At 37.5% G+C, this 14488-nt stretch overlaps 1 protein-coding gene across 1 annotated transcript; it reads right to left on the bottom strand.

Moving 5' to 3' along the window:
* Positions 1–3843: 3843 nt before the first annotated feature.
* Positions 3844–5674, bottom strand: LOC129968367 (uncharacterized). The gene is made up of 2 exons (XM_056082224.1): positions 4978–5674; positions 3844–4106 (listed from the first exon to the last, which is right to left on the bottom strand). The coding sequence occupies exons 1-2, from the start codon at positions 5672–5674 to the stop codon at positions 3844–3846; spliced, it is 960 nt and encodes a 319-aa protein (XP_055938199.1).
* Between the last annotated feature and the right edge of the window lie 8814 nt (positions 5675–14488).

Raw genomic sequence — 14488 nt, 5'->3', positions numbered from 1 at the left:
ATAAATCATTTGCAACATTGCTTTGAGTTTTTGGAACATCACAGCTCATTGTAAAATCCTCCTCCTCTGACGGATGGAGGGAAAGGTGATCAAGACTAGTGGGTTTATCAAATATGGTCGGCAAGTCCTTATGAGCTAAGCCCTCTGTCGCTAATCCCAAAGCGACTGAATTCCGGACTGATAAAGAGGAAATTTTTTTCTTCAAGTCTCTTTGTGAACGACCCTTTTTTGAAAGTTTGAGAGCCAAAGATTTTTCGGAAGCAGATTTATGTTTCTTTCGTGTATGTTTGATTATAGTTGGCGAAACATTGGAAGGCTGATCCGATTCAGATATTGTAACTGAACTATCAGTTTCCGAGTTAGCCTTAAAATCTTTTGTGTCATATTGGATCCCTACAGTTTTTGGTGGACCCTTTACAACAGAAGCATAGTTTGTTCCGAGTGCAGGTGTACGAGCTCTGACAATTCTCCGAGCTTCAGGAAATGACACCTGCTCTTTAACAGAAATAATCTCTTTCTCTTTTCCAGATAGGGCATAAGCGAGAGAAAGAGGCGTGGTCTTCTTTACAGTTTACACATTTTTCTTTCGCTGAACACTCATTGCTTTCGTGGCCAGGTACTGCACAACGGGCGCATGTTAAAGTCCCGCGGCAGTTAGCCTTTGAATGGCCGAAACGCTGGCAATTGAAGCATCTTAAAGGATTCGGAACATAAGGTCTTACGGGTAATTTCATGTACCCAGCCTTTATCGACTCTGGCAATTTTGGAGAGTTAGATGTTAAAATAAGATGCTTAGTATTAAGGAGTTTTCCATCTCGCCTAATAGAAATTCGGCGCACCTGGGTCACTCCTTGACTTTGCAATTTTTGTGTGATTTCCTCCAAAGAGACATTGAATAGTTCCCCACAGGAAATAACACCTTTCGAGGAATTCAAGGAACCATGTGGAGTAACAGAAACTTTTATTGTGCCCATAGATTTCAATTTTAAAATTTTGTTCGATTGTTGTCTGGATGCAACTTCAACGAGTAGGTCACCTGAACGAAGTTTCCGAACAAATGCCACTTCTCCTACACTTCCGGTTATAGCTTTTTCTACTAGAAAAGGCGATACGGAATGGAAAGATTCTTTAGCTTCAGAAATACGCTTCACAATAAAAAATGCATCGTATGGTTTTATAATTTGTGACGGTACAGAAAGATGCCCACTGAAGGGAGCATTGCGGCGAGGCCCCATGCGATATGACAAGACTTCAGGTCCGACGGCACCGCCCACCACGGAGCCCAACAAGGGAAGGCAGCCACCGGCTCTGGCCATTCCCAGCCTCGGCGCTTACCTTGGTGCTGGCCGGAACCTATACGCTCGGAGTTACCCCCGGGGACAGTGACCACCCTTAACGCCAAGCCCAAGGAGTAACCCCTTCGCTTGATCCCTAGCAGACTAGTAACTCAGGTTGCTAGCTACCGGCCGATTGATGCACTGGGGACCACAGTGCACCACCCGTCCAAAGGGTCGCCACGCACGGCTAACACGTGGGGTTTTCGGCTGTCCATGAGAAGCAAGAAGCAAACAGAGCGGCGACAGCTTCTCATGGAGAGCTCCCTCGCTTGCCGTCGAGGGATAGAAGGATCAAGCAGAAAGCACTAGGTGTAGGGGAGAGTAAACGTAAAAAGAGTAAAGATCCATGGGTACCTCGGGATTGGGACACCCGTACTCACCTATAGTAGATGAGCCCCTGTGGGGTCTGTAATTACAGGGATCTTGCCGATCTTTCCCAGGTTTGAGAATAGGAATTATTATTGCTTTTTGCCAGTTGGTTGGGAAGACTCTTTCTATCCAAATTCTGTTAAATAAAGTTAAGAGTACCCGCAATGACGAATCACCTAGATGTTTCAGCATATCATAATGTATTCTATCAGGTCCCGGTGATGTAGAATGGGATTTTTTTAATGCATTTTTCAATTCATGAAACTTAAAAGTAGTGTTATATTCCTCCCCGTATGAAGGTAGAAAATCTAATGCTTGTTTTTCTGTCTGCTTTTTAAAAGCAATAAAATCTTCTGGATAAAATTCTTCACTCGATATATTAGAAAGAGTTTGTCCAATTAGATTAGCAATTTCTTTTGTATTAGAAATTACTCGTCCGTTCAATTTTAAAAAGGATATTTTATCTGTATTTGTGTAACAGCCAAAAATCTTTTTTACTTTGTCCCACATGATTTTAGAAGGTATTTGTCCTTGAATGGAATTGACATACGAATGAAAGGATTGCTCCTGACTAATGCGTCGGATTCTACGAAATTCAGATTTTGCTTTTTTAAATTTAATGAGATTTTGGGTGGTAGGGTATCTCCTGAAGGTATTCCATGCTTTGTCTAGTGCTCTTTTACAGTGTTCACATTTATCATTCCACCATGGTTTGCATAGCTTTGGTATTTTCCCCGATGTTTTGGGAATACTGATATCTGCTGCTGCAATTATATGCTCAGTTACAAGCTTGACTGCCAAATCAATAGAAGTTTCATCAATCATATCTGGTGTAAGTTGACATATTGAGTTGAACAATGGCCAGTTTGCTTTACTAACATTATATCTCACAGGTCTTTTAGGAAATAAAAAATCACTGTGCATGTACGTCAATACAATAGAAAAGTGATCGCTGTTGTATAAATTTGAGTCCACGGAAAATTTCCAGTAAGGGGCAAGGGAAGGAGAACAAAGTGCAAGATCAATCGTGTGGAATGTTTTGCTTGCTTGGTGAAAGTGAGTAGGATTATTGTCATTAAGTATACAGAAACAATGATCATCAATTAGTTTTTCTATTTGCCTTCCTCTAGTGTTGATATCATCATTATTCCAAATAGGATTATGTCCGTTTAAATCACCTAGGAGAAAAAAAGGTTCTGGCAACTGTTCTATTAATTGATTCAAATGTCGTTGTTCAATATAGTCATTTGGGGGCAGATATAAATAGCAGATTGTTGTTAGAACTTTCAACTGAATTTGGACAGCAATTGCCTGTAAATTTGTGTCTAAAACAACTTCATTACTTGGCAAATGACGTAAAGTTAAAGATGCAACTCCGCCAGATGCTCTAGAATTTTGTTCATTATCTTTTCTTTGAAGGACATAGTTTTTAAGATTGGGAGAGACACGTGGAGTCAAATATGTTTCTTGTATCCCCAAGCAAACAGGTTGATATTTGTTAATAATAGATTTGATATCCTCTTTATGAGCTTGAAAACCGTCGCAATTCCAAGAGACTAAATTAATATTTGTCATTTCGGTTTCCTGAAGAATTTAGATTTAAAAACTTTTGGCTTGGCTGTGCTTACTCTAGCTTCATCGCTCAGGTCCATTTCGCTCAGTTGGTTGGTTGGTTGGTTGATTGATTTTTTTGGCACAAAAGCCAAAACTGGCCATGCTGCGCCACGCAAATGGTAAAAATTAAATTCAATGATATTAAAAAGCCATTCAAATTAGGTAAAAGTATGATCTTAAAATTGAACCAAATATATTAAAACGACACTTTAAAAATTTAAACTACAATTCTATTAATATCCGACAAATGTTTTAAAAATTGTAAATGAAACCTAAATAAAATTGAACAGACCAATGGTTTGTAAAAATTTAAAAATATTAGGGTGAGGTCTGCCACCCACTATCTCACGGATGTCTACGGAAACTGAATTAAAAAACTGTAATCGTTGATTATTAAAAACAGGACAATCAATTAGAATGTGATGTACACTTAAAATTGTATGGCATGTCGAGCATTTTGGACATGGTTCTCCAAATAAAAGGTGTTTATGGCTGAAGCGTGTATGACCAATGCGGAGTCGAGTTAATTTAACATCGAGCCCACGCATTGGATTGGTAGGCCAGAAACGAATCCTTGGCTCGAGCGAATGCAGCTTGTTGGAAGTCTGCTGATCCCAAGATCGTTGCCATAACATGCAGACATGGCGTGCAAAAAACGTCTTTGCATCGCTATGTGGAAGTTCTCGGTGAAGAAGAGAGCTTGCCACTTTTGCTGCAGCATCAGCCTTCTCATTTCCCGGTATTCCGACATGACTCGGAACCCAGCAAAACAAGATTTTAAAGTCTCTGTTTTCGAGGGTGCGAAGAAAAATCAATATGTCTAAAGCAACTGGATGTATTCGATAACTAAAATTGGAAAGAGACTGCAGAGCACTCATACTGTCGGTATAAATACAGAAATTGCGAGAACAGGAAGTCGAAATCACTTGAAGGGCACATATTATTGCGACTAATTCGGCAGTCAGAACTGAGAATGACGTGGGTAGAGAGTAGTTATGAGTCTCGGTAGGTAATACAACTCCGGTGCCAACATGTCCATTTGCTTTTGATCCGTCAGTGAAGACCTCTGTATATGAATAATACTGACAGCGATGATAGTTAAAAAGTTGCTGAAAAATAATTGGTGCGGTTGTAGATTTATCAAATCCTGAAAATGGATTCAAAAATGAAAACTTTGGAATATCCCAAGGCGGGAAAGAAAAGCAATTAAAAGTCTGAATTGCAACATCATGAAGTCCCGCATCCTGAAGTAGAATTTTAATTCTCTCACTAAAGGGAAGGATGTGAGAGGGCCGTGCGTCCATTTCGCTCAGAGATTCATCGGATGGATGAATTTCCAACTCAACATCCTTACTATTTACGTTTATCTTTTCTTTCTGTTCATTTTGGTTTTGAATGGAAAGATTCTTTTTTTTCTTTTTATTTTGTGGAACAATTTTTAAAGTTTTTTGGTTTTTTGTAATGTTTTTTTCTTTAGTTATGGAAGACTTGTTAGATTTTATTATTTCGAGCCAATCTTTCAGTTTGATGGTAATGTATTCCTCATTTGATGGAGAGGGAAAAGGCTTCGCGATTGTTTGCGATGGACAACTGTTTTCTTGAATTTCTATCGGTTCAGTTTGCATGCTTGAACAAGTCGTTCTTTTTAAAGCTGTACTGTATGGGAGATTTTCCTTTGGAGTTCGTTTTTCAACTATTTGTCTAGCTTCTGCAAAAGAGATATTTCTAGAAATTTTAATGGTCTGGATTTCTTTTTCAATCTTCCACTTGGGACAGGATTTAGAATAAGCAGGATGACTACCGTTGCAATTAACACATTTTTGGGGCTTTGTGCATGGAGTGTCATCATGGCCAATTTCAGAACATTGTGGACAGCGAGAGGAAGAAGCGCGGCAGCTAGTTTTTGTATGTCCAAACCTCTGGCATTTAAAACAACGCATCGGGTTTGGCACAAAAGGACGCACATCGCAACTTATAAACCCAGCTCTTATCTTTCTGGGAAGCACATGAGTAGCAAATGTCAAAATAACATGCTTGGTTGGAATTATTTTACCATCTCTTTTTAATGTTATACGGCGTGCACTTGTTACTCTAAATGACTGCAGTTCGGAAACAAATTCTTCATCACTAACCATAGTAAGGTCCATACTAGATATGACACCTCTGGTATAATTCAGAGTTTTATGGCCAGATACTTCTATTGGGGCATCACCAAAATTCTTTATGGCTAGAAGTTGCTCTGATTGTTTCGGCGTCGCAGTCTCTATTAACAAATCTCCAGATCTAAGCTTCTTTACAGATGTGACGTTTCCAGCAGTACTTTGAATATACTTTTGTATCAAAAAAGGTGACATGTTTTTAAGTTTATCGTCTTTACCATGTACAACTAAAAATTTTGGAAGAAATTTCGAAAGCTCAGTTTGTGCAACGTTAATTGACTTGTCGGATTCGGTGTGTGAAGAAAGACCCATGCAAAAAAGACAAAAATTCAGGCCCGACGGCACCGCCCACCACGGAGCCCAACAAGGGATGGCAGCCACCGGCTCTAGAGATTTCCAGCCTCGGCGCTTACCATGGCGCTAGCCGGAACCTATACGCTGGGAGTCACCCCCGGGGACAGTGACCACCTTTAACGCCAAGCCCAAGGAGTGACCCCATCGCTTGATCCCCTTGAGCAGCCCAGTCATGTGCCTAGGATACCGGCCGATTGATACATCGGGGACCGAAATGTACCACCCGTCTAATGGGTTGCCACGCACGGCAAACACGTGGGGTGTTTGGCTGTCCATGAGAAGCAAGAAGCAAACAGAGCGGCAACAGCTTCTCATGGAGAGCTCCCTCGCTTGCCGTCGAGGGAAAGAAAAAACAAAGGTGACAGCAGAAGGCGCAGAGGAGAGTAAACCTAAAGGGAGTATAGATCCCTGGGTACCTCGGGATTGGGACACCCGTACTCCCTATAGTAGGTGAGCCCCTGAGGGGTACTCTGTTGGAACAACGGCGAGAGTGGCGGCCATGTCTGTGGGCGCCTACTCTGTTGGAACAACGGCGAGAGTGGCGGGCATGTCTCTGAGCGCCTACTCTGTTGGAACAACGAAGAGAGTCGCGGGCATGTCTGTGTGCGCCTACTCTGTTGGAACAACGACGAGAGTGGCAGGCATGTCAGGGACTGCCTACTCTTTTGGTACAACGGCGAGTGTGGCGGGCATGTCTGTGGGCGAATACTCTGTTGGAACAACGGCGAGAGTGGCGGGAATGTCTGTGGGCGAATACTCTGTTGGAACAACGGCGAGAGTGGCGGGCATGTCAGTGAATGCCTTCTCTATTGGAACAAAGACGAGAGTGGTGGACATTTCAATGAGCGCTTACTATATTGGAACAACGACGAGTAGCGGACATGTCATTACAATAATCAACACATTTTTAAAACGATGAAAGCTTACTCTATGGAACAACGACGACAGCAGCGGGCATGCCATTTCAGTAAACATCAACCTCTCATTACATCAATGAGCACTTTCTATATTGCATCAACGACGAGACTAGTGTACATGTCAATTCAACAATCTCTAATTTAATCGGTGTGCGCTGCTCATTTGGAGCAATGATGAGTAGACTACTTTTCAATTCAACAACCATCAACCTCTTATAAATCGATGAATGCTACTCGTACTATTATATTGGAGCAAGAATGATATTTGTGAGCATGACAATTCTAAATCCATCATCCACTTATTAAATCGATGAGTGCTACTCATGCTGCTCTATTGGAGCAACGACAAGAGTTGCAGACAAGTCTATTCAACAACCATTAACACCTTTTTAAAACGATGAAAGTTTACTCTATTTTAACAACGCCGAGTGCAGCTGCATGTCAATTCAACAAACATCAACCTCATATTAAATCGACCAGTACTACTGATGCTACTCTATTGGAGCAACGACAAGAGTAGCGGACAAGTCTATTCAACAACCATCAACAGCTTTTTAAATCGATGAAAGCTTACTCTATTGGATCAACGACGAATGAAGCTGGCATGTAAATTCAACAGACATCAACCTCTTATAAATTGTTAAGAGTGCTACTCGTGCTGCTCTATTGAAGCAACAACAAGAGTAGCAGAATAGTTAATTGAACAACCATCAACACCTTTTTAAATCGATGAAAGCTTACTCTATTGGAACAACGACGAGTGCAGCTGCATGTCAATTCAACAAACATCAACCTCATATTAAATCGACCAGTACTACTGATGCTACTCTATTGGAGCAACGACAAGAATAGCGGACATATCAATTCACCAACCATCAACCCCTTATTACATCGTTGAATGAGAAAATATTGCAGAAATTCAAAATATTAGGATACTAAAATACACAATTATTGATTAATTGAAATGCAAAATTTAATTCTTCTTAAAATGCTAACTTTATGAAATTTCAAAATAGTCAAATAATTTTATATATATCAACACAACTCTATTTAATTCAAATAAAAAAGACGGTTTTGAAAGAAAGGAAATTTGTCTGGTCTGTTTCGGAAAATAATATTCCTGCGATGATGACTGTCTAAGAGAATACTTTTATGATGGTGACGGATTTTGTTTTCACACCAGACTTTCGTTACTTTCGTTTTGCCGAAGAGAAACCGAGGGTTAAGGTTAAACATATATCCAGAGACGTACACTTTTGTTTCTGAATAATCCATGTCGTGTGTAGAAGAGATTCGTTGATTCCCTGTAAAGAGGGGAAAATTTCGAAAAAGGGAATCATAAATCAGAAATAGGCAAATAATTAATTTATTAAGACTACATATAAATAAATAAACGTTTCAATATTTACAGAAATGGGATAAGATTTAATTAGGAGCAGGGTTCACCTAAGATGGGACGGCAAAACATGGCTAAACCTAAAAAGACTTCGTAAAGTGTGCACGTAAACCGAGTCCGACCTTACTCGTCCATCGCCGCCGGAAGAAAAAGGACTCGGAGTGATTATTCCTTATAGCTTGCCAGGTGCCCTGACATGATTGTCGCCGCCATCTCTTACAATTGAACCCAACTAAATACTTCAATTAATCACCACCCCCTAAAAAAGTTTACTGCTAATATCACTTCCTATATATATTATATATGTCATGTTTGGTTTAAGAATTTTAAATTGTAGCAAATATTTCTTCTGTTTTCCATAAAGAAATTAAAGATTTCCAAAATGCACTCGCTTCTGTTGATAAACATATAATTTTCTCCATTATGCCACAACCGGTGCAGTAAGCTGGATGATGTAAACACAACGAAAATAAGATTGGATCGAACAATAACCACAGTGTCTCATACATCTACCTGTCATACCTAGGTAGACCCATATCGGCGATGGGCCCAGGAGCGACATAACTATTATTAGGCCGAAAAGGAAAACGAGAATGTTTCTTGTTAGAGATAACTTCTCATTCCTATATGTATGAGAGGACACCAAATGAGATTTTATTGTTAAATTATATTCTCTAATGCATCATTCTTAAAAGAATCAAAGAATGAACTGCAGTATAAGCCAAAATAAAAAGAAAATTACAATGAAATAAAAAAATGGGTAAACCAAGACATTAAATTATGACAGAAGAAACATTGAAAGTAGACAACACCTATATAAAAATAAATAGGCAACAGTAACACTGAAAATATTAGAAATTAGAATATTTAATACAAAGATAGGATTCGCAATCAATTGCGAAAACAGTTAATTTAATATTTTTTTCAATTCTGCATGTTTAAAACGCATGTTTGTATTATAAATTGCATAACGTGTTTTCTTCCAAATGAAATGTTTATTAAAAAAATTATTTATACACACAGGATCCACGGTCGAAAATGTTTTCTCCAAGAAACCATACCAAACTTGAGTATAGTGCTTTATACGTTGTTAGAAATTTTAAGAAATGCATATGAGAACAGTTTTCTATGTAGTCGGCTTGAATTAAAATACGAGCCTTTCTAAAAAATATAGTTTAATTTCAATTAAAAAATCAATTATAAACATCTGTCTGCAGCTTTTTACGGTGAATTCTTTTAGAATAAACAAAACTGTTAGCAATAACATCAACACAAGAAAAGTAAAATAAAATGAACATGAAATGTTTTGTTAGAGAGGATAAAAACATATAAATGATAAAAGGAAGTAAAAAAAATCACTGAAAACGAATAAGAAATAAAAACAATTGTCAAGAAATATAAATATATAAAAAACATTCAAATGTTCTGATTTAAACATTTTCTTTGAAAAAAACTGAAAAGATAACTGCATGAATCTTTTGGGAATAATTATAAGTGTTTTGCCAGGAAAATAAATGTAAGTGTTGAAGAAAAAGTATATTACAAAATAAAATAGATTAAAACTTATATTCAAATCCTCTTGCCATATCACTGGAATTCTTCTGCCAGAAATAGTTCAAGCTAATTTCAATTTTATCATCAATTAGGAACTTTAAATTTGTCATGTGTTAATTCTTGACTTAAAAATAATTGTTATTGAACTAAGAGAACTAATTAAGGTTTTTGAAATCTACATTAATTAAGTTAATTAGTTATAAACTTTTCTAGTAATTTTTATTGAGAAAAGAAGTAAAATGTTTGTTACAGAGATGAAATAAATTGTCCGGGAAAAATAATGAAATTATTACCGTATATTTCCAAATATATGGCATTATTAACATATATTTGGAATGCTACTATAATGGCTTTTTTGAAACTATAGAAAAATATTTAAATTTTAAAAATACCACTTTTATTCGAATGGGTGAAATTTATAGTGGTTTAAGAAACGCATTCTTTCTTTTTTAGTAAAATGCTAATTTTAGAGATGAAATAAATTGTCTTGGAAAAATTATGAAATTATTATCATATATTTCCAAATATATGACATTATTAACATATATTTTCAATGCTACTATAATGGCTTTTTTGAAACTATAGAAAAATGTTTAAGTTTTAAAAATACCACTTTTATTTGGACGGGTGAAAGTTATAGTAGTTTAAGATATGCATTCCTTATTTAATGTATAAACAGTATGCAAAAATTACAGTAATAAATCTGAAGTTTAAAATATTATAGATTTTATTTTAAAAGTGACATTTGAATCGAAATTTCATTATGGGAATTTGAATTAATCGAAATTTATATAATAACAATTTTGTTAATGATAAAAATGATATACATTAACATGTACTATTCAAAGACTTATCCTACATTACAAGATTTAATGCAGTCTCCATTTATAGTTATATTTATTTTGTTCAACGAAACAGATATAATTGTAACTTCAAAAAAGTTTTGATCCATATTGGTATTAGGTAATTTTTTTAAAAAATGACAGAAATTAATATATATATATATATTTATTCCTTATTTTATTCTACACTAGCCGCCTTTGGAAACCATCCGGTTCGCCAATCTTGATGTTCGTTAAAATTATAAATGTATGAGCTATAATTAAGATCCACAGTAAATTTTTATTGAGTATAAATTTAATCCTTATTATTAACCCATGCATAAGATGAATATGATTTAATTTTTAAATTAATTATAGGAATCCCTAAATACTGAAATTCTGACTGTTAACAGAATAACTTTATGTCATATTTACAAACTTGTAGCGCAGCATGGAGCACACAGTTGATGTAGGTTACTTATAATAATACTGAATCGGAAATGACGTATGCATGCTATAGTATTTATACAAAATACAAGAAAGAGAATTTTTTTAAAATATTTACTCCAATAAATTATATATAACTACATATAACACCTATTTCATCTGTTTGTTCTTCCTTTTATGTTAAATATATTTTATTATATGATTATTTTACATTTACGTTAATCATTGTCCTACGTTAAGACGGTTTTTTAAGATTTGTATCGACGCATTTTACGCGATTTTTATTACTTTCACTTGTTTTTAAAATGTCTGGTTTTAAATGTCTGATCTGATTTTACCGTATGCTTGGCGCAGTATAGCCAAATATGGTTCTTGCGCCAATAGGTTGGTTGGTTGGTTGGTTAGTTGGAGTTTTATGGCGCAAGAGCCATATCTGGCCATACTGCGCCAAGCAAAAGGTAAAATAGGCTTCACTTATCATTAAAATTACTTACAGCACAAAACGAGGATAAAAATTTCATAAAACATAATTGCATAACATTTATATATGTTAAAAGTAAGCAAAATAACATTTTGAAAAGGAAGTAAAAAGGAAACAAATGATGGAAAGTCGTTAAAATTTTTAAAAAGATAAGGCAAAAGAAATTTGCGGAAACATTAAATGTGATTTAAAAAGCCAATGGCTCTCAGAAAGTTAAAAATATTTGGGTGGTATTTCTCACCCACCAGGTCCTTCAAACTTACTAATGACATATGAAAATATAGGAGACGATGTGAATTAAAAGTAGGACATTCAATCAAGATGTGTTTTACACTAAAATCAACATGGCACGCCGGACAATTTGGTGCCCTTTCGCCAAAAATAAGGTACCTGTGCGTGAAACGTGTATGGCCCACACGGAGGCGAGTCAACCTGACATCAGCTCTACGAATAGAGAGGACAGGCCACGGGCTAATGTCATTCTTCACTTCATGCAGTTTGTTATGGATCTGCAGATCCCATTTATTTTGCCAAGTTGAATAGATGTGATTATTGAAAGACCTCCTAATATCATTATAGGGAAGTGCTTGGTTCAAATACGACAATGCAGATTTTGCTGCAGAATCAGCCATTTCATTTCCATGAATGCCGACATGACTCGGAACCCAACAAAAAATTATTTGGAAATCCTCGTTTTGCAAGAGGCGCAAAAGGGATAAAATTCGTATTGCTGTTGGGTGCATGCGATTATGGTAGTGAGAAAGTGTTTCCAACGCACTCATGCTATCAGTATAAATTATAAATTTGCGCTGTGGCAAAGATGAGATCTTCTGTAGAGCGCAGAATATAGCAAGCAACTCAGCAGTAAATACTGAGCAACAATTATGAACCCGATGGCTCACTGTATCAGATGGAAATACTATGCCATAACCGACATGATCATCCGATTTCGAGCCATCTGTGAAAATTGGATTAAAAGAGGAATACCGATGGCGATGATAGAAAAAAAGCTGTTGGAAGACAGCAGGTGCAGTTGAGGATTTGTCGAAGCCTTTAAAAGGATTCACAAAAGAGAATTTAGGGGTATCCCAAGGTGGAAAAATAAAAGAGTCAACAGTTTTAACATTAACAGTATTGAGATCCGAGTCACTTATGAGCAATTTGGCTCTCTCACAGAATGGTAGAATGTGAGAGGGACGAGCATCGTACAGTCTACGAAGTCTACTCGTGAATGTCATTTGTCTTAAGGGGTGTTTAGAAATAGATTTTGTTCTGAAATAATATGAAGCAGAAATTTTCTGGCGTCTTAAATAAAGGGGCAACTGGTGACAAATAACATAAAGGCTTTCAATAGGGGAAGTACGGAACGCGCCGGAACAAATCCTTAAAGCAGAATGGTGTACAGTATCCAGACGCCGTAAGACAGATGATCGTGCTGAACCATACACCATACACCCGTAGTCAATGCGTGAAAGGACGATTGCATCATAAATACGGAGTAGGGAGGTCCGATCGGCACCCCAGGATGTTCTGGAAAGTACCTTCAAAATATTTAACATTTTCTCACACCTCATCCGCAAGTGTAAAATGTGCGGAAGGAACGTGAGCTTCCGATCGAAAATTACGCCCAAGAACCGTATTTCACTCACCACTGGGATAGGTATATTTCTAATGTAAATATTCGGATCCGGGTGAATGATTCTCTTCCGGCAGAAATGAACGCATCTACTCTTCTCAGGTGAGATTGCGTGTCCATTGTTGTTGCACCAAGCTACAACCTTATTAACTGCACTTTGCAATTGTCGTTCTATGAGATTCATGTTGCTACCTTGACATGAGATCTGCAGATCATCAACATAAAGGGTACCATTAATAGACGAAGGCAAATGATTTAAAATCTGGTTCAGATGAATAATAAAAAGGGTGACACTGAGGACACTTCCTTGTGGAACTCCCTCAGCTTGAATAAAATGATTCGAGTAAAAGTTGCCAATTCGAACACGAAAAGTACGTCTTGATAAAAAGTTTTGTAAAAATATGGGCAAGTTACCCCTAAAACCTAGATTAAAAAATGTTGAAAGTATGCCGTAGCGCCATGTACGGTCGTATGCCTTCTCAATGTCGAAAAATATGGAAACTAGGTGGTTCCTTCTCACAAAGGCATTGCGTATTTGAGTTTCCAGTAAAACGAGGTTGTCAAAAGTAGACCGACCTCTCCGGAAACCACTCTGCAACGGGGAGAGGCAACCATGTTTCTCTAATTCGAAAATTAGACGAGCATTGACCATGCGCTCGAAGGTCTTACAGAGGCAGTTTGTAAGAGCAATCGGTCTGTAGTTCAGAGGAACAGATGGTTCTTTGCCGGGCTTTAAGATAGGAATCACAATAGCTTCACGCCATTGTGAAGGGTATTTCTGCTCAGTCCATATTCTGTTAAAAAGCAGCAACAGATTGGAAAGGGAAATAGTATTCAAATGGCGGAGCATGTTATACGTGATTCCATCTGGCCCAGGACTGGTATCATGGACTTGAGACAAGGCCATTTCCAATTCAATCATCCGGAATTCACAATTATATGGAATGGTACCTCGTGCTTTAAAGTTCAAACGCAACCTTTCCGCGCGATTCTTAATTACCAGAAATTCAGGGCTGTAGGAATCAGTTGCGGAAACCTGTGCAAACGCTTTGCCGAGAATGTTAGCAACGTCTAATGGGTTCGAATACATCATATTACCGGTTTGTAAAACAGGAATAGAAGTTTCGTTATAGATACCATTAGCGGCCTTTACCTTTTTCCATAAAAGTTTACTGGAAGTAGTGGATGTGATGGATGAGACAAATTTTGTCCATGATTCTCTCTGACTGCGGCGCCGAATGCGGCGAGCTAGCGCTTTGGCTCTTTTAAAAGCGATAAAATTCTCAGTCGTAGGATACCTTCTAAATCGATTCCAGAATTTCTTCTGATTTTTATGACTGTCGCGACAAGCTTCATTCCACCACGGTCTACGAAATTTTCTTAGACGTGGGGATGTTTTCGGA

The sequence above is a fragment of the Argiope bruennichi genome, chromosome 5, assembly GCF_947563725.1.
Source record: "Argiope bruennichi chromosome 5, qqArgBrue1.1, whole genome shotgun sequence".
Taxonomy (NCBI): Eukaryota; Metazoa; Arthropoda; class Arachnida; order Araneae; family Araneidae; genus Argiope; species Argiope bruennichi.
Note: the sequence above shows the minus strand (reverse complement) of the source record. Positions and strands in the feature narration are given on the sequence as shown.